At 39.9% G+C, this 20,140-nt stretch overlaps 1 protein-coding gene across 9 annotated transcripts in view; it reads left to right on the top strand.

The window, feature by feature from the left end:
• Positions 1-20,140, top strand: part of ANO6 (anoctamin 6) — a 209,952-nt gene that overhangs the window by 148,047 nt on the left and 41,765 nt on the right. For all 9 annotated transcript variants that reach the window (XM_002807084.7, XM_009003603.5, XM_054238149.2 and 6 more), the window contains 2 exons: positions 1,737-1,842; positions 12,333-12,393. In XM_002807084.7, the coding sequence (XP_002807130.2) occupies positions 1,737-1,842; positions 12,333-12,393 (167 nt within the window). The remainder of the gene's footprint in view (positions 1-1,736; positions 1,843-12,332; positions 12,394-20,140) is intronic.

Genomic DNA, 20,140 nt, shown 5'->3' with positions numbered 1-20,140 from the left:
TTTCTGTTTATGAGATTCTCCTTACTCTAAGATTATTTACATTTTTTTTTTCTAACAAGTTGGTATGTTGGCATTCTCATTTTCTACCTGGAATCGATTTGTATAAAATAAGATCAGGGGTTCAATTTTATGTTTGCTCATATGGATATCCTGTTGTACCAAACCCATTTTATTGAAATGTTAGTTCTCATTTTACTAATTTGCTTAGCCAGCTCTGGTATAAGTCAGTTTTTATATAAGCAAGAGGTCTGTTTCTGACCTCTTTATTTTCTTCTGTTGATCAGTTTTTCTTAACCTCTCCCATAATGCCTTTGTCTTCAGAAATATTTTCACTGTTCTGAGCCTTTGCTCTTCCACTGAATTTATAGATTAAATGGAAGAAAACTATTATCTTTAAATATTGATAATTATAAACTGTGAATATGACAGTGTAGGTCTTCCTCACTGCCTTTCAGAAAAATTCTGTTTTCTCCATATAAATAAATGTTAACATATTTTGAATTAGATTTATTCATGTACACTTTATATTTTTTACACTATTGGAATGGTATTTTTTGAATTATATCCTGGCAGGGTGCAGTGGCTCACACCTGTAATCCCACCACTTTGGGAGGCCAAGGCAGGTGGATCACGAGGTCAGAAGATCGAGACCATCCTGGCCAACATAGTGAAACCTGTCTCTACTAAAAATACAAAAATTAGCTGGGCGTGACGGTGCATACCTGTAATCTCAGCTACTCAAGAGGCTGAGGCAGGAGAATCATTTGAACCAGGGAGTCAGAGGTTGCAGTGAGCCTACATCACGCCACTGCACTCCAGCCTGGCAGCAGAGCAAGACTCTGTCTCAAAAAAAAAAAATCCAAAAAACAAACAAAAAAAGTATTATTCCTTAATGATTGCAGGTATATGGGAACATAATCCTTTTTGTGTCCCTGTGTATATTTTGTGTCCAGAAAACTGATTTTGTGTCCAGAAAACTTTACTCAATTTATTTTTGTTTTGGTTTCTAAGACAGTGTGTTACTCTGTCATCCAGGCTGGAGTGCAGTGGCATGATCTCAGCACACTGCAGTCTCAACCTCTCAGGTTCAAGCAATTCTCTTTCCTCAGCCTCCTGAGCAGCTGGAATTACAGGTGTGCATCACCATGCTCAGCTAATTTTTTTTTTTTCCAGTAGAGGAGGGGTTTGCCATGTTGGCCAGCTGGTCTTGAACTCTTGACCTCAAGTGATCCACCCGCCTCAGACTCCCAAAGTGCTGGGATTTGCTTAGCCAGCTCTGGTATAAGTCAATTTTTATATAGGTGTCAGCCACTGCACCTGGCCTTTACTCAACTTATTAATTCTAATAATTTATCTTTAGGCTCTATTGAGTCATCTATATAGATAATCATGTAATCTGTTAGTAATAACAGTTCTGTTTTTCCTGGCCCATCCTTATGGCCTTATTTTACTTGACATACGATGCTGGCAGAGACCTCCAGCTGAACGGAAACAGTGATAGCAGAATCTTTTGCTTTATTCCTGATCTAAAGAAAATACTTTCAGCATTTTACTATTTAGTATGATTTTTTAATGAGTTTTATGTAACAAGCCTTTATCAGGTTAATGAAGTTTACTTCTGTTTCTAGTTTTACAAGATTAGTTTTGTTTCTTATTATGAATGGATATTGGATTTTATCACCCTGCTTTGAATTGATCAAATGTTTTTAAATTAAGTTTTATTTCTCTCTTTTTAGCAAAGAAGTTTGTCATCCTGATATTGGCGGCAAGATCATAATGTGTCCTCAGTGTGATAAGCATTGTCCATTCTGGAAACTCAATATTACTTGCGAGTCTTCAAAGGTAATTTTTGCTATTCCCAATATTTATACCTAATGAAAGATTTTTTTCTTCTAACAATAATTTAGATATAACATAGATACTGTATATTTTTCAACTAATCTTTCAAACATTCTGGACATTAATATAAAATGTTTCATTCCTCTTTTACAAATAATAAAATAGTGATTTAAGACCTTAGATAAAATCTCATGGAGTGTCAGTGAGGTAATAGTGGAATCTAAACTATTTGAGTATTTCAAGTAATGAAAGCAGAATTCTCAAACCCGTTTTATCTTATAAATAAATACTTTTTAATGGATTTACTACTACAGGTTGAGTATTTTTTTTTTTTAAGTTTTCATATGAATTATCACAATCTTTTTTTTTTTAATTTTTTATTGCATTTTAGGTTTTCGGGTACATGAGCAGATCATGCAAGACAGTTGCGTAGGTACACACATGGCAGTGTGCTTTGTTTCCTTTCTCCCCTTCACCCACATTTGGCATTTCTCCCCAGGCTATCCCTCCCCACCTCCCCCTCCCACTGGCCCTCCCCTTTTCCCCCCAATAAACCCCAGTGTTTAGTACTCCCCTCCCTGTGTCCATGTGTTCTCATTTTTCATCACCCGCCTATGAGTGAGAATATGCGGTGTTTCATTTTCTGTTCTTGTGTCAGTTTGCTGAGGATGATGTTCTCCAGATTCATCCATGTCCCTACAAATGACACAAACTCATCATTTCTGATTGCTGCATAATATTCCATGGTGTATATGTGCCATATTTTCCCAATCCAGTCTATCATCAATGGGCATTTTGGTTGATTCCAGGTCTTTGCTATTGTAAACAGTGCTGCAGTGAATATTCGTGTACGTGTGTCCTTATAGTAGAACAATTTATAGTCTTTTGGATATATACCCAGTAATGGGATTGCTGGGTCCAATGAAATTTCTATTTCTAAGGCCTTGAGGAATCGCCACACTGTCTTCCACAATGGTTGAACTAATTTACACTCCCACGAACAGTGTACAAGTGTTTCTTTTTCTTCACATCTCTCCAGCATCTGTTGTCTCCAGATGTTTTAATGATCGCCATTCTAACTGGCGTGAGATGGTATCTCAATGTGGTTTTGATTTGCATCTCTCTGATGACCAGTGACGATGAGCATTTTTTCATATGACTGTTGGCCTCATATATGTCTTCTTTCGTAAAGTGTCTGTTCATATTTTTTGCCCACTTTTGATGGGCTTGTTTTTTTCCTGTAAATCTGTTTGAGTTCTTTGTAAATTCTGGATCTCAGCCCTTTGTCAGATGGGTAAACTGCAAACATATTTTCCCATTCTGTTGGTTGCCGATTCACTCTAGTGACTGTTTCTTTTGCCGTGCAGAAGCTGTGGAGTTTCATTAGGTCCCATTTGTCTATTTTGGCTTTTGTTGCCAATGCTTTTGGTGTTTTGTTCATGAAGTCCTTGCCTACTCTTATGTCCTGGATAGTTTTGCCTAGATTTCCTTCTAGGGTTTTTATGGTGCCAGGTCTTATGTTTAAGTCTTTAATCGATCTGGAGTTAATTTTAGTGTAAGGTGTCAGGAAGGGGTCCAGTTTCTGCTTTCTGCACATGGCTAGCCAGTTTTCCCAACAGCATTTGTTAAACAGAGAATCCTTTCCCCATTGCTTGTTTTTGTCAGGTTTATCAAAGATTGTATAGTTGTAAATATGTTGTGTTGCCTCCGGTGCCTCTGTTTTGTTCCATTGGTCTATATCTCTGTTTTGGTACCACTACCATGCTGTTTTGATTACTGTAGCCTTGTAGTATAGTTTGAAATCCAGTAGTGTGATGCCCCCCGCTGTGTTCTTTTTGCTTAGAATTGATTTGGCTATGCGGGCTCTCTTTTGGTTCCATATGAAGTTCATGGTGGTTTTTTCCAGTTCTGTGAAGAAAGTCAATGGTAGCTTGATGGGGATAGCATTGATTCTGTAAATTACTTTGGGCAGTATAGCCATTTTCACAACATTAATTCTTCCTAACCATGAACATGGAATGTTTCTCCATCTGTTTGTGTCCTCTCTGATTTCGTTGAGCAGTGGTTTGTAGTTCTCCTTGAAGAGGTCCCTTACGTTCCTTGTGAGTTGTATTCCAAGGTATTTTATTCTTTTTGTAGCAATTGTGAATGGCAGTTCGTTCTTGATTTGGCTCTCTTTAAGTCTGTTATTGGTGTAGAGGAATGCTTGTGATTTTTGCACCTTGATTTTATATCCTGAGACTTTGCTGAAGTTGCTTATCAGTTTCAGGAGTTTTTGGGCTGAGGCAATGGGGTCTTCTAGGTATACTATCATGTCGTCTGCAAATAGAGACAAATTGGCTTCCACCTTTCCTATTTGAATACCCTTTATTTCTTTTTCTTGCCTGATTGCTCTGGCTAGAACTTCCAGAACTATATTGAATAGGAGTGGTGAAAGAGGGCATCCTTGTCTAGTGCTGGATTTCAAAGGGAATGCTTCCAGTTTTTGCCCATTCAGTATGATATTGGCTGTTGGTTTGTCATAAATAGCTTTTATTACTTTGAGATACGTTCCATCGATACCGAGTTTATTGAGGGTTTTTAGCCTAAAGGGCTGTTGAATTTTGTCAAATGCCTTCTCTGCGTCAATTGAGATAATCATGTGGTTTTTTTTTTTGGTTCTCTTTATGTGGTGAATTACGTTGATAGACTTGTGTATGTTGAACCAGCCTTGCATCCCCGGGATGAATCCTACTTGATCATGATGAATAAGTTTTTTGATTTGCTGTTGCAATCGGCTTGCCAATATTTTATTGAAGATTTTTGCATCTATGTTCATCATGGATATTGGCCTGAAGTTTTCTTTTCTTGTTGGGTCTCTGCCGGGTTTTGGTATCAGGATGATGTTGGTCTCATAAAATGATTTGGGAAGGATTCTCTCTTTTTGGATTGTTTGGAATAGTTTTAGAAGGAATGGTACCAGCTCCTCTTTGTGTGTCTGGTAGAATTTGGCTGTGAACCCGTCTGGACCTGGGCTTTTTTTGTGTGGTAGGCTCTTAATTGCTGCCTCGACTTCTGCCCTTGTTATTGGTCTATTCATAGTTTCAGCTTCCTCCTGGTTTCGCCTTGGGAGGACACAGGAGTCCAGGAATTTATCCATTTCTTCCAGGTTTACTAGTTATGTGCATAGAGTTGTTTGTAATATTCTCTGATGATGGTTTGAATTTCTGTGGAATCTGTGGTGATTTCCCCTTTATCATTTTTTATTGCATCTATTTGGTTGTTCTCTCTCTTATTTTTAATCAATCTGGCTAGTGGTCTGTCTATTTTGTTGATCTTTTCAAAAAACCAGCTCTTGGATTTATTGATTTTTTGAAGGGTTTTTCGTGTCTCAATCTCCTTCAGCTCAGCTCTGATATTAGTTATTTCTTGTCTTCTTCTGGGTTTTGAGTTTTTCTGATCTTGCTCCTCTAGCTCTTTCAATTTTGACGATAGGGTGTAAATTTTGGATCTCTCCATTCTCCTCATATGGGCACTTATTGCTATATACTTTCCTCTAGAGACTGCTTTAAATGTTGCCCAGAGATTCTGGCATGTTGTGTCTTCGTTCTCATTGGTTTCGAAGAACTTCTTTATTTCTGCCTTCATTTCCTTCTTTACCCAGTCAACATTCAAGAGCCAGTTGTTCAGTTTCCATGAAGCTGTGCGGTTCTGGGTTGGTTTCTGAATTCTGAGTTCTAACTTGATTGAACTGTGGTCTAAGAGGCTGTTTGTTATGATTTCAGTTGTTTTGCATTTGCTGAGCAGTGCTTTACTTCCAATTATGTGGTCAATTTTAGAGTAGGTGTGATGTGGTGCTGAGAAGAATGTATATTCTGTGGATTTGGGGTGGAGAGTTCTATAAATGTCTATTAGGTTTGCTTGCTCCAGGTCTGAGTTCAAGCCCTGGATATCCTTGTTGATTTTCTGTCTGATTGATCTGTCTAATATTGACAGTGGAGTGTTAAAGTCTCCCACTATTATTGTGTGGGAGTCTAAGTCTCTTTGTAAGTCATTAAGAACTTGCCTTATGTATCTGGGTGCTTCTGCATTGTGCCCATATATGTTTAGGATCGTTAGCTCTTCTTGTTGTATCGATCCTTTTACCATTATGTAATGGCCTTCTTTGTCTCTTTCGATCTTTGTTGCTTTAAAGTCTATTTTATCAGACATGAGAATTGCAACTCCTGCTTTTTTTTGCTCTCCATTTGCTTGGTAAATCTTCCTCCATCCCTTTATTTTGAGCCTTTGTGTATCCTTGCATGTGAGATGGGTTTCCTGGATACAGCACACTGATAGGTTTTGGAGTTTTATCCAATTTGCCAGTCTGTGTCTTTTGATTGGTGCATTTAGTCCATTTACATTTAGGGTTAATATTGTTATGTGTGAATTTGATACTGCCATTTTGATGCTAAGTGGCTGTATTGCCCTTTAGTTGTTGTAGATTCTTCATTATGTTGATGCTCTTTAGCATTTAGTGTGATTTTGGAATGGCTGGTACTGGTTGTTCCTTTCTATGTGTAGTGCCTCTTTCAGGAGCTTTTGTAAAGCAGGCCTGGTGGTGACAAAATCTCTGAGTACTTGCTTGTTCGTAAAGGATTTTATTTTTCCTTCACTTCTGAAGCTCAGTTTGGCTGGATATAAAATTCTGGGTTGAAAGTTCTTTTCTTTAAGAATGTTGAATATTGGCCCCCACTCTCTTCTGGCTTGTAGTGTTTCTGCCGAGAGATCTGCTGTGAGTCTGATGGGCTTCTCTTTGTGGGTGACCCAACCTTTCTCTCTAGCTGCCCTTAGTATTTTCTCCTTTATTTCAGCCTTGTTGAATCTTACGATTATGTGCCTTGGGGTTGCTCTTCTTGTGGAATATCTTTGTGGTGGTCTCTGTATTTCCTGTATTTGAGTGTTGGCCTGTCTTGCTAGGTGGGGGAAATTTTCCTGGATGATGTCCTGAAGAGTATTTTCCAGCTTGGATTCATTCTCTTCGTCCCCTTCTGGTACACCTATCAAACGTAGGTTAGGTCTTTTCACATAGTCCCACATTTCATGGAGACTTTGTTCATTCCTTCTTGCACTTTTTTCTCTGATCTTGGTTTCTCGTTTTATTTCATTGAGTTGATCTTCGACTTCACATATTCTTTCTTCTGCTTGGTCAATTCGGCTATTGAAACTTGTGCACGCTTCGCGAAGTTCTCGTATTGTGTTTTCAGCTCCTTTAATTCATTCATATTCCTCTCTAAGTTATCCATTCTTGTTATCATTTCCTCAAATCATTTTTCATATTTTTTTTCAAGGTTCTTAGTTTCTTTGCATTGATTTAATACATGTTCTTTTAGCTCACAAAAGTTTCTCATTATCCACCTTCTGAAGTCTAAATCCATCATTTCATCACAGTCATTCTTCGTCCAGCTTTGTTCCCTTGCTGGTAAGGAGTTTTGGTCCTTTCTAGGAGGCAAGGTGTTCTGTTTTCAGGTGTTTTCCTCCTTTTTGCGCTGTTTTCTTCCCATCTTTGTGGATTTATCCACTTGTCGTCTGCGTAGTTGCTGACTTTTCGATTGGGTCTCTGAGTGGACACCCAGATTGTTGGTGATGAAGTATTTCTGTTACTTGGTTTTCCTTCTACCAGTGTAGCCCCTTCACTGTATGACTGCTGAGGTCCACTCCAGGCCCTGCTTGTCTGGGGTGCACCTATAGCAGCTGCGGAAAAGCGAGGGATGCTACCAGTTTCTTTTTCTGCTATCTTTGTCCCAGAATGATGCCTGCCAAATGTCAGTCTTTTGGATATAGAGGGGTCAGGGAGCTGCTTGAAGAGACAGTCTGTACTTTGGAGGAGCTCAATTGCTGAGCTGTTGTTCATTCAGGTCTGATAGGCTGAAAAAAAACCTTTTTTTCTTAGATGCTCTGCCTGGGGAGGGGGTTGAGGCTTTCCTTGTGAGTGTCCGCCTCGCTGTCCTGCCCAGCTAGGAGGCAGTCAAATCAGTATTTGCCTGCCGAGGCTCCGCCCTGCTGGTGTGAGGTTCACCCTGTTGCTGCAGGCTCTGCCCTTCTGCTGCAGTCTCCGCCCTGTTGCCACGGTCTCTGCCCTGTTGCCACAGGTTACGCCCTGTAGCGGAGTCTCTCTGTTGTACCGGGTTACCTTGGGAACGGCAGGCTGCGTCAGCAATGGCCGTGTACCTCAGTGGGGGCTGATTGCCTCGGTAATGGCGGACGCCCCTCCCCCGCGGAGCTGCGCTTTAAGAAAACCTCCTCACCGTGAGGGTTTGGAATCACCGTTTTGTTTATCGCACTGCGCTAGCCCAAACGTTTTGTCCCTGGGATTTCCTGGGCTGGCTCACTGCCCAAGTCCCGTTCAGTCTCAAGTTTAGCCCTCCCAGGTCTCAGTTTGCCGGTTCATCAGGGCACCCGTAACAGTGCGCTTTTGTGTGGAGCTCCTCTGCCTGGCATCCCGCGTCTCTTTTATACCTGGGAATTTCCCCGTTCTGTGGGCAACTAAGATCTGTCTGGAAATGCATCCCTGACTCACCCTCTCCGCGCATCCAGTGAGAGGTTCAATCCTGGGTTGTTCTCACAGCGCCATCTTGAGTCCTCCCCCCAGGTTGAGTATTCTTTATCTGAAATGCTTGGGATCCAAACTGTTTTGGATTTTGGAGTTTGGAGTATTTGCCTTAGCTTTACTGGTTGACCATACTTAAACCAAAAATCCAAAATCTGAAATGCTGCCTTGAGCATTTTCTTTGAACATTATGTCAGTACTTAAAAAGCTTTGGATTTGTGATACTCAACCTATGTAAGTATTTTTCTTAATTGAAGTAAGAGGAAACCTGAAATCTGTACTTCTGTTTTTCCCCTTTCAACATATGCTAAAACTATGCTTAGATTTTAAAGACCCTGATGGTCAGATTTAGACTATAACTACACACGAGAAGGGTTTTATGTATGTGATAAAAGGTATTTGTCTTAAAACATTGCCCGAAAACACATTTGGCTCTCCTTATACATGCAGATTGTCCTGAGCTTTATGACTTCTTAAAATTTGGGAGGTTTAGGATGAGCATCAAGAATGGAGGGAGCTTACTGAAAGCAGGCTAGAAACTCTGGACAGAAAGAAAGATGGTCAGCTTACTTCAGAGCATTTTTCTTACAGTTCTGACATAAGCTTTCCCCCAGTGATGTTCTGTCTATCCCCTTGTTCTGCCATGAGAGTTTAGGAATCATTAGTGGTTCTAGAACATTGTAGCCTACTCCATGTAAGTCCAATTTTAACAGAATGTATTACTATTATAGTGATGACACTTTCTGTTTCATACTTTGCATAGTTCTTGTGGTTATCACTTTTGACACATACAACAACCCTATGAGATAGGCAGAATAGGCATTATCTCCATTTTACAGAGTAAAATACTGGAGATCTGGGAGATCACACAATCTGCCCAAAGTCAACCACCTAGTAACTGGAAAAGTCAGAAATTTATAACAAATCTTCATTTCTCTCCATTAACATATTCTTTGCCAGCTGACGGTACAAGCACTTTACTCAGATCCAGCTCTATGTTTGAAAAATTGTTTCACTACTTAGTTAAGCTGATTGCCGAGTGTTGTCAACAGATGGATTTTTACACTTAATTTAGAAATTAAGCCCCCTCTCCCAAACCAACACAAATTCTATAAATATCTGTCATAGATCACATAGAGTAAAAGACTTGAAGCTAGTAAGAGGGAAGCTGCTTCTAGTGATGCTGACTCAGACTGCAGTGCAGTAGTTAGCTACATCCCAATGCACTGGCTTTAAGGCAGATGCATCTACAAAGGTGCAAGTGGAAGTTTCATTTTCATTCTCCTTCACACTCCCCACACCCACCTCTTCTTTATTCTGCTCCACCTACTCATCCTTAAGCACATGACTTTCAAATATGCCCCTATGGGCATTTTTTCATTGTTTTGAGAAAAAAATGAATCTTTAATTTGATTCCAGTTTTCTGAAGGATCCCTTGAGTCTTTTCAGAGTGATTTATAGAGGGAAGGAAACATAAAAGAATGTGAGTAAGAGGCTGAAATGAAAAAAAAAGTTAGAAAAGAAAAAGAGCACTTTTTCTGGCTTTTCTGTTTGCAAATTATTTTTTTCCTTCATACACTTATTTATATATTCATGTATAAGTCTTTCTTTTGGAAAGAGAGTACTCACTAGTTTACAGATATGCTTACCTTTTGAAAAATTAAAAATAGAAATATAAAACCAGGAGCAAGGAAATTAGGAAACAATTATGAAAATAAGTGTTCATACTGTTTTTGTGATTATTGAATAAGATTCTTAGCTTTCTAGCTGGCAGGATAAAAGGTAAATATGGTAAGTTCTAATATTTTGTTCATAGAAACACATTTAGTTATAAAATTTTGATTTTGCCACTTTGCAGGAAGCAAGCATAACAAATTGTCATTTTCCCCCCAACATTCTAATTGGTTTATCTGCTTAAAATCATTATGCCTACATACGCAGCTTTTTTTTCTTTCCTGCTCTATGTGACTAAAGCAGTATGCTAATTCAGACTGTTCTTAACACAGCTGTCTTGCCCTCTCTGTGCCATTCTGCCAAGCAAGCTAAGCTAGGCTTTACCAAGTAAGCTCCTTGCTTCCTTTTCCCCTTACTTCCTGTTTTTACATAGTTCGTGGAACAGAGCAAAGAAGTCAGCCATCTTATTCTTTCTCAGGGGTCCAGGATTCTCACAATGTGGCAAGAATAGAAACTTCATCCAGGCCTAACTCCCCCTCATAGGAGTGCTAGGCATGTCCCTCGCCTTGAACAAGGCAGCTGGGGTGATCTTGACATTGGCAGTACACTTGCTCTTTCTTAATGCTCCCATTCTTTCCTCTAGCACTGACAGATGCTTTCCCGTTCACTTTTTCTCAACAGAGTAGAGCTAAGAATTCAAAGGTGGGATTTTCTTTTTGGAGTAGGTGGGCAGAAATGTCAAAGCAAGCAGAGTGTTGTCAAATACTGAGAAGATTACATCGATTCCTAAAATGGAAGTGGCATTGGACAGAATCTTCAATAATAGCATTAAAACATGCAGAACTGTTTTTTTATGAGACGTTTTTTAATCATAATTTTACAATAAAGGATACATTAAAAGTTAACTTGGGGAAGACGGTTACGTAAGATTCAAAGCTGAAAGATTTGAAATATGTGATCTGTGGAATCCCTGGACTGGAGGAGTAGGTGGAAAGCCTTGTTCCCCAGAGCTGTCATGCATTCATTCTGTTTTCTTTGAAATGTCTGAGAAGAATAATTGGATGACAGACAATTTAGGATTGTGCCTGCTTTCTCATCACAATCAATGTGGATGATTGAGGGGGCCTTGAAAATCAGATGGATGAGAAATGTAGTTATACTTTTATGAAAATAACTAATGTCTTTACATAGATGAAGCTTTATCCACTTTACATAAGTATAAAGAGCAACCCAAAAAAATCACCTAAAACAAAGTAGACTTTCTACTTCGAACCAGCTTTGAATTTTCTTTAACACTTGAAGAGAGTATTTTTGTTGGTGGTGGTGGTGGTAGTGGGGTTTTTTTTTGGTTTGTTTTTAACCTATAGCTTCTTTTTCTACCCAGTCCCTGTCTTTACTTTTTATATGATCTGTCATAGAGTAGATATAAAATGCTTGTCACTTTTTTTATTATAGTATTTTTTTTAGAAAATGTAAAAATGCTCACTAATGAAAAATTAGTAACTAATTAAAATATTTTCCAGGAACTCATAGAGGGAGATAGGCTACTTTCATACTAGCAAAGAGATAAAACTTAGCAGAACTCGTGAATAAAGCCTCCTTTGCCAGATATGTTATTTATCATTCATGATCATTATATTCATTGTAATGTTACTGTAAATAACAGTAACATTACAGTGTTACTGTGCATCCTATTCCAATAGAAGCCTCTGTCAGTGATACTAGAAAAGCCATCATTGGGTTTGAAAAACAGAGCTCTCCTGGAGGAGAGCCACCTCGAGATAAACCTCAGCTTTGTATGTCTCTTAACAGGAAAAACAGGAATCCTGAAACTTACTCTCTGACTGGGGTGAGATGATGATAAAATGTAAATCATAAATCTAAAAGTTGCTTAGGGGTCATCGTATTCCTAGAGCAACACTACTTCCTCAAATCCAATATGACAGCTCATAAGAGGCTGTTATTCAAGCTCAATAGAGGCTTTAAACTCAGTGGAATTCCAAGAAGTATACCTGTTTCCTTATTGCGATGTGCAAAGCTCCATTGGAAAATACACTGGTTAATACAGCAAAGACTGTTTGCTTTTAAAAGAATCAAATTTCATCTGTAAGTATATAGTAGATATGTTTATTAAACTAGGCATCAGCTTTAAAAAGAACTTCAGCCTGTAGAATAGACAAAGTATTTCATCTTTACTGAATCCTAATAAGTGGAGGATATGACTTATTTATATGTCATTTATATTTTCCAGAAATTGTGCATCTTTGACAGTTTTGGAACCCTCATCTTTGCAGTATTTATGGGAGTATGGGGTAAGTTGTTTTTCATTTTTTTCATGTACTCAATATGATAGTATTATGCAGTTTTATGTAGGCTATCAACTCCCCTAGGATTTCATTTATAACTGAGGACATTGTATCACTTAGCTTTTACTATATTAAAATCTGCATCAAAATATAGTGACTTAAAGCAACAAACTTTATTTCTCATGTTGATTATTTCTCATCATTCTCTGGGTCAACTGAGAGGTTCTTCAGGCTGGGCTGGCTCAGCTGACTCTAGTAAGCTGGCAGCTCCACTGGGGATAGGAGATCTGGCAACTAGAAACCTGGTTTGGTCTGTGGGGCTCAGCTGGGAAGGCTTCTCTGCTCCACTTGGTCTCTCATCTTCAAATAGGCTAGCCCAGGATTGTTGGTTTCAGAGTTCCAAAGAGAAGAAAGGACAAGCCCCAGTGCATATGCATTTTTAAGGCTATGGTTGCCTCACATTAGCTAATGTCACATCAGCCAAAGTAAGTCATGTGGCCAAACCAGAATCAATGTGGGCAGGTGGGAGCGCTACTCAGTGGCTTGGATGTAGGAGGCAAGATTCATTGGAAGCCATTATTGCAACAGCCCCCACAGCGTGATACAATCTAACTTTTATGGGGGTGGGGGTCCGGAGGAAGCAGCAACACAGTGATTATGGGTGAGCTTTCTTCCTCAAACACTTCTGTATGAGTGGTTATTTAATAAGTATCTGCTACTCATAATAATAAACTATTTACTAACTAGAATAGATATGTTCCTACAGGATATAATTAATTCCCATATGGGAACTTTAACACTATACTATTTACTTTGGATAGCATCATTAATACAATGAGGCAATTATAGTTTTCTTTAAATGCAAACTTTAAGGCCGGGCAGGGTGGCTCACGCCTATAATCCCAGCACTTTGGGAGGCCGAGGCGGGTGGATCATGAGGTCAAGAGATCGAGACCATCCTGGTCAACAAGGTGAAACCCCGTCTCTACTAAAAATACAAAAATTAGCTGGGCATGGTGGCGCATGCCTGTAGTCCCAGCTACTCGGGAGGCTGAGGCAGGAGAATTGCTTGAACCCAGAAGACGGAGGTTGCGGTGAGCCAAGATCGCGCCATTGCACTCCAGCCTGGGTAACAAGAGCAAAACTCTATCTCAAAAAATAATAATAATAAAAATAAATGCAAACTTTAAATGTTTAACTGATCTGAATGTTCTAACATGGAAGAAAAATTTCCATTTTCAAAATTAAATGCATGTCCAATTTCATTGTATAAGTGTGAAGAACAACAGAATTCAGGTTATAGGAAGGCAGAGGAAAAGACTGAACCAAGTCTCTTATTCTTGAAAGGATGACACATCAACATATGTAACTCACAGAATCAGTTATTTACGGTGTCCTCAGCAGTATTTCTCTTTGGTAGTGATTGTGCCTATGAAAAATTATCAAATGGATCATAGAACAGACAATCTGATTTTGTTCACTTTTTAGAGATATTAGTTGCTGCTCAATAGATAAAGTGCACTGTAAGGTGGCCAAATGTCCCAATCAGTTACATTGGCATTCAGCCGTTTAGCATGTTTTGGCTAGAGACCAAACTCTGACTAATATTTGATACATAGAAGAATAAAGGTTGGATTTATGTATTAAGATCCTCTGTGCTCCTCCATTGTAAAATACATCAATTTGTTTTTAAAGTAAGAGCTTAGGTGCTGAACACATGGGTCAGCACTTTTTTTTTTTTTTTGAGACAGAGTCTTACACTGCCTCCCGGGGTGGAGTGTAATGATGCAGTCTCGGCTCACTGCAACCTCTGCCTCCTGGGTTCAAGTGATTCTCCTGCCTCAGCCTCCTGAGTAAGTGGGGTTACAGGTGCCCGTCCCCAGGCCCGGCTAATCTTTTCTATTTTTAGTAGAGGCAGGGTTTCACTATGTTGGCCAGGATGGTCTTGAACTCCTGACCTTGTGATCTGCCTGGCTTGGCCTCCCAAAGTGTTGGGATTACAGGCGTGAGCCACTGCGCCCGGCTGGGTCAGCACTCTTAACTATTATCCTAACTGTACTCTCAGCATTGAATCATAATGTATAGCATTCTAACACATCTACTGAACTCCATAAAATAATGGATGTTGATAGCCCCAATTAAAGAAGCTATCTGAAATAAAGCAAAAAAAAAAATGTTAATTTTCACACTGGAAAGACAAGCCTCCCTTGTCTAAATTTCTTAGCCAGCCTTCCCTTGTCTGATCATTAACTACGCCATGGTTATAGAACTGACTTACACATTGGCTGCTGATTTTTTTCTGATTTTAGAATGCAGAAAATATTTTAGCATTGCCTATAGTGTCATATGTATATCCTTAAGGATATATATGACAAACATTTTAGGTGCTTTGTGTGGCTTTCCTTGTTACTTCTGCTTTGAGAACCACTGCTATGAACCACTTTATAGAAAGTCTGGAATTGCAGAACCAACAGGTGACAGCCTCATGTGAAGTTAGTTAAATCACCACCATCATGCTCCTGCGGCATCTGTTTTGTGCTCAGATGCATATGGCACTTAGAGTATTGTTCTATTCCCTAGAAATTATAAAAGTTGAGAATAGAAAACCTTTTGTAATCAATATAATACAAATCACATACTTATTTAAAAAATGTCCATCCTTTTAAGATTAAGCACACCACTTGTTCATACTGATTCATAGAGTCCTGAACACCAACCCATGGTTGAAGTAAAAGTTCTAAACACATCCTGCCCACTCCCTTCCTTGTTGCATCTTGCCTACTTACACCTGATTCTCCCTGAATCAGACTCTTGGCTGCATGACTGCAATGTTTAATTTTCACTTTTGGGGGGTGAGTTCTAAACTAGGCCTAGTTATTTCCACCAGTCATCTGGCTCACTAAGGACCTGGGGAATCAGGAAGCCTGACTAGCTGCAGTTGGGGATCAGAAAACAGCTGTTGTGACTGTTAGTTCCAGACCTGTGCTGCTTCTGCTGGGTCCACACCAGTAAAATAATGCAGCTCCTACTACCACCACCCCGACTCCATTCAATGCAGTTTCTGACATAAGTGACATACAAATGCCTCTGACAGACATTAAAAAAAATCAGATCTGAAACCCTAAAAACCCAAGAGAGTTTCTAGCCCTTGAGTTAGGTAGTTGCAATAAACAGCTGGGCACAGTGGCTCATGCCTGTAATCCCCGTACTTTGAGGCTGAGGCAGGTGGATCACTTGAGGTCAGGAGTTTGAGAGGAGCCTGGCCAACATGGTGAAACCCTACCTCTACTAAAAATACAAAAATTAGCCAGGTGTGATGGTGCACACCTGGAATCCCAACTACTTGGGAGGCTGAGGCACGAGAATCACTTGAATCTGGGAGGCAGAGATTGCAGTGATCTGAGATCACATCACTACACTCCAGCCTGGGCAACAGAGCCAGACTCTGTCTCAAAAAAGAAAAAAAAGTTACAATAAAGGCCAAGAAAGTTAATCTGACATCTCTGCCTCTGTGGGTTAAAAGGCCTGAATAGTTTTGAGGCCTTTTAAAACATCCTAGACTTTCAACAGCAAACTCTTTTTTTTTTTTTGATCCAGAGTTTCACTCTTGTTTACCCAGGCTGGAGTGCAATGGTGCGATCTCGGCTCACCGCAACCTCCGCCTCCTGGGTTCAGGCAGTTATCCTGCCTCAGCCTCCTGAGTAGCTGGGATTACAGGCACGTGCCACTGTGCCCAGCTAATTTTTTGTGTTTTTAGTAGAGACGGGGTTTCACCATGTTGACCAGGATGGTCTCGATCTCGACCTCGTGATCCACCTGCCTCGGCCTCCCAAAGTGCTGGGATTACAGGCATGAGCCACCATGCCCGGCCAGCAGCAGACTCTTAGAGCAACCAAAACATTCCTGTCTACCACAGTGGGTCTTGTCTTTAGACACTGCAGGATATGACACCACCACCACTTTACTGCTCTGAAACCTTTTTATGCATATGGGCATCTTCTTCATCTGATGTATATTTTGTTTGATATAATAATATCCTGATTAAGAGGAAGAGCTGTTAATGATCCCCAAGTTCCAGACAACCTTTTTTTCTCATTATATGTTGATATAAGATTTTTAACTGTGTCTAATCAAGTAGCACCTCTGGTTTGCCAGAGAACAGAAATGCAGTGCTTCCTGCTGGAGTTCCGTCAGTTATCTTATTGCAGGTGTAGAGAGCAAAAGATACAGAACATAAATTCCTGTCTGTGATCATGCACAGTCACCCAGGGCCTGTGCCCTCAATCTAAAACACACAGCATTGTGAGTTAGCACTGATACGCTGCAGGAGTACTCCAACACAGGGTGACTACTAGGTTAGCAGTGCCTTCCATAGACCCTGAAGAATCTGTGGCTGAGTGAAACAAGGAACTAAAACACTTGCTCATTGCTCCGTCTCCCAGGGGTTTCCCTTCAAGGATTTGCTAATAGCTCATTATTTCTCACCAGGCCATGTCTTGCTTGCATTGCAGTCCTATCACTTTCTAGGCAGAACTGTTTCCTATAGTTCAGGATTTGGTAGCCAGAAGCATTTTTACTCCTTATGTTCAAGTTCAGGGAGAAGGGAAGAGGGCATCCACTGTTCTTCCCTTAAAGCACCGACTAGAATTCTTATGTTGCTCTTTGTGAGATATGGTAAGAATATTTTCATGAATTATCTCCTGTTGATACTGGATAGACAGTAGATAGTTTCTGAGTAAATGAATGGCTGTCACACTCCAATTTTAAAGATGAAGATGACACTCAGGGACACTAAGCCAACTACCTAAAGCCCCATATGCAGAAAGTGACAAGCGTAGAATAAGAATTCTGTCATAATTTGGCTATTATCAGTCTTTAGATTGATGGCAAAATACAGTGTATATTAATGAATTTGCAGCAAGCTTTTAGAAAGATGCAGAAATATTTGTTTTTTTACTGATATAATTGCATTATTTTGTTTGGTGCTTTGAAAAAAATGAGAATGGGTTAGAAAATGTCAGTTTAGTCTCTTTGGTTCTACTTCGTGTGACAGGTGTGTACTCTTCTTTCTATTGCAGGAATAAGAAACCACCAGCCTTCTAGCCTAATTTTAACAGGCTTATAAGTACCAGTTTGTTTTATTTATACCTATAAGTATCAAAGTGCAACAAGATTTTAATGTGCTTAGTCACAACATCCTTTTAAAAATTGTTATGCTGGAAGAGTATGTTTGCTGTCTGTGAGGTAGAAGAGTACACGTGATAATTCCTTCAGCATGTTGACCCTGGACCCCTCCCTGCAGTCATGCTAAAGCCTGATCTCACCAGTAAACTGTCAATGCTTCATGGTATATTCTCCATCTGGGGTTATCCTGGCCTCTTGCTGGGTACAGAAATACCTCAGAGACACTGTGGGTTAGGTTCCAGACCACCACAAGAAAGCAAATATCGCGGTAAAGGGAGCCTTACAAATGTTTTGTTTCCTAGTGCAAACTTATGGTTAAACTATACTGTAGTCCAGTGAGGGTGCATAGCATTGTCAAGAAAAGTTCATGCCTTAATTAGTACTTTATTACTAAAAATGCTGAAGTCATCTGAGCCTTTAGAGAGTGTTAATCTTTTAGCTAGGGAGGGTCTTGCCTCGATGATGATGGCTGCTGACTGATTAGGAGGATGGTTGCTGAAGGTTTGGGTGGCTATGCAATTTCTTAAAATAAGACAATGATGTTTGCCACATCAGTGGACTCTTTTCACAAAATATTTCTCTGTAGCATGTAATGCTGTGTGATAGCATTTTACCCACAGTAGAACTTCTTTGACAATTGGAGTCAATCCTCTGAAACCCTGCTACAGTTTTATCAACTAAGTTTGTATACTATCCTAAATCTTTTGTTGTCATTTCAATACTGACACCATCTTCACCGGTAGATTCCATCTCAAGAAACCACTTTCTTTACAGATCCATAAAAAGCAACTTCTCATTCCTTCAAGTTTGGTCATGACACTATAGCAGTTCAGTCACATCTTCAGGCTTCATTTCTAGTTCCTCTTGCTCTTTAAACCACATCTGCAGTGACTTCCTCCACTGAGGTCTTGAACCTCTTAAAGTCATCCATGAGGGTTGGAATCAACTTCTCCTGAACTCCTGTTAATGCTGACATCTTGACCTCCTACCATGCATTATAAATGTTCTTAATGGCATCTAGAATGGTGAATCTTTACCAGAAGATTTCTGGTTATTTTGCCAATATCTAGCCAAATAATTACTATCTATGGCAGCTGTAGCCTTATGAAATGTATTTCTTAAATAATAAAATGTGAGAGTTGAAATGATTCCTTGATCTGTGGGCTACAGAATGGATATTGTGTTCATAGCCATGAAAACGATATTAATCTCTGTACATCTCCATCAGAGTTCTTGGGTTACCAGATGCATTGCCAATGAGCAGTAATTTTTTAAAAGAATAATTTTTTTCTGAATAGTGGGCTTAAAATAATTCAGTACACCATGTTATAAGCAGAGGTGCTGTCATCTAGGCTCTGTTGTTCCATTTAGAGTACAGGCAGATTAGATTTCACATAATTCTTAAAGGCCCTAGGGTTTTTAAAATATATGAGCATTGGGTTCAATGTGAAGTCACCAGCTGCATTAGCCCCTAACAAGAGAGTGAGCCTGTCCTTGGAAGTTTTGAAGCCAGGAGTTGACTTCTCCTCTCTAGCTGTGAAAGTCCCAGGTGGCATCTTCTTCCAGTGGGAGGCTGTTTCATCTGTCTTGAAAGTCTGTTGTGTAGCTACCTTCATCAGTGATCTTAGCTAGATCTTCTGGATAACTTGCTGCCGCTTCCACATTAGCACTTGCTGCTTCTCATTGCACTTCTATGCCATGGAGATGATTTCTTTCCTTAAACCTCATGAGCCAACCTCTGTTAGCTTCAAACTTTTCTTCTGCAGCTCCTTCACCTCTCTCAACCTTCATAGAATTGAAGAGAGTTCTGGCCTTGCTCTGAATTAGGCTTTGGTTTAAGGGAATATTATGGCTGGTTTGGTCTTCTATCCAGATCATTAAAACTTTCTCCATATCAGCAATAGGGTTGTTTCACTTTTTTATCATTTGTGTGTTCACTGGAGTAGCACTTTTGATATCCTTCAAGAACTTTTCCTTTGCACTCACAGCTTGGCAAACTTTGGCACAAGAGGCCTAGCTTTCAATGCACTTTCCTTGCTAAACTTAATAATTTCTAGTTTTCCTTTGAAGTGAGAGATGTGTGCATCTTGCTTTCACTTGAACACCTTGAAGCCATTGTAGGATGATTAATTGGCCTAATTTTACTATTGTTGTATCTCAGGGAATAGAGAGGGCAAAGGAGAGGCAGAGAGATGGGGGAATAGCCAATCAGTGGAATGGTCAGAACACATGCATTTGTTAATTTTGCTGTTTTTGTTTTTGTTTTGAGAGACAGAGTTTCGCTCTCATTGCCTAGGCTGGAGTGCAGTGGTGCAGTCTCGGCTCAGCGCAGCCTCCACCTCCTGGGTTCAAGTGACTCTCCTGCCTCAGCCTGCAGGGTAGCTGGGATTACAGGCATCCACTACCACACCCAGCTAATTTTGTATTTTTTAGTAGAGACTGGGTACTGGGTTTCTCCATGTTGGTCGGGCTGGTCTCTGGTCTTGAACTCCTGACCTCAGGTGATCTGCCCGCCTTGGTCTTCCAACATGCTGGGATTACAGGCGTGAGCCATCGTGCCCAGTCAATT

This window comes from Callithrix jacchus, chromosome 9 (assembly GCF_049354715.1).
Source record: "Callithrix jacchus isolate 240 chromosome 9, calJac240_pri, whole genome shotgun sequence".
Classification (NCBI taxonomy): Eukaryota; Metazoa; Chordata; class Mammalia; order Primates; family Cebidae; genus Callithrix; species Callithrix jacchus.
This window is presented reverse-complemented; position numbering and strand designations above follow the sequence as displayed.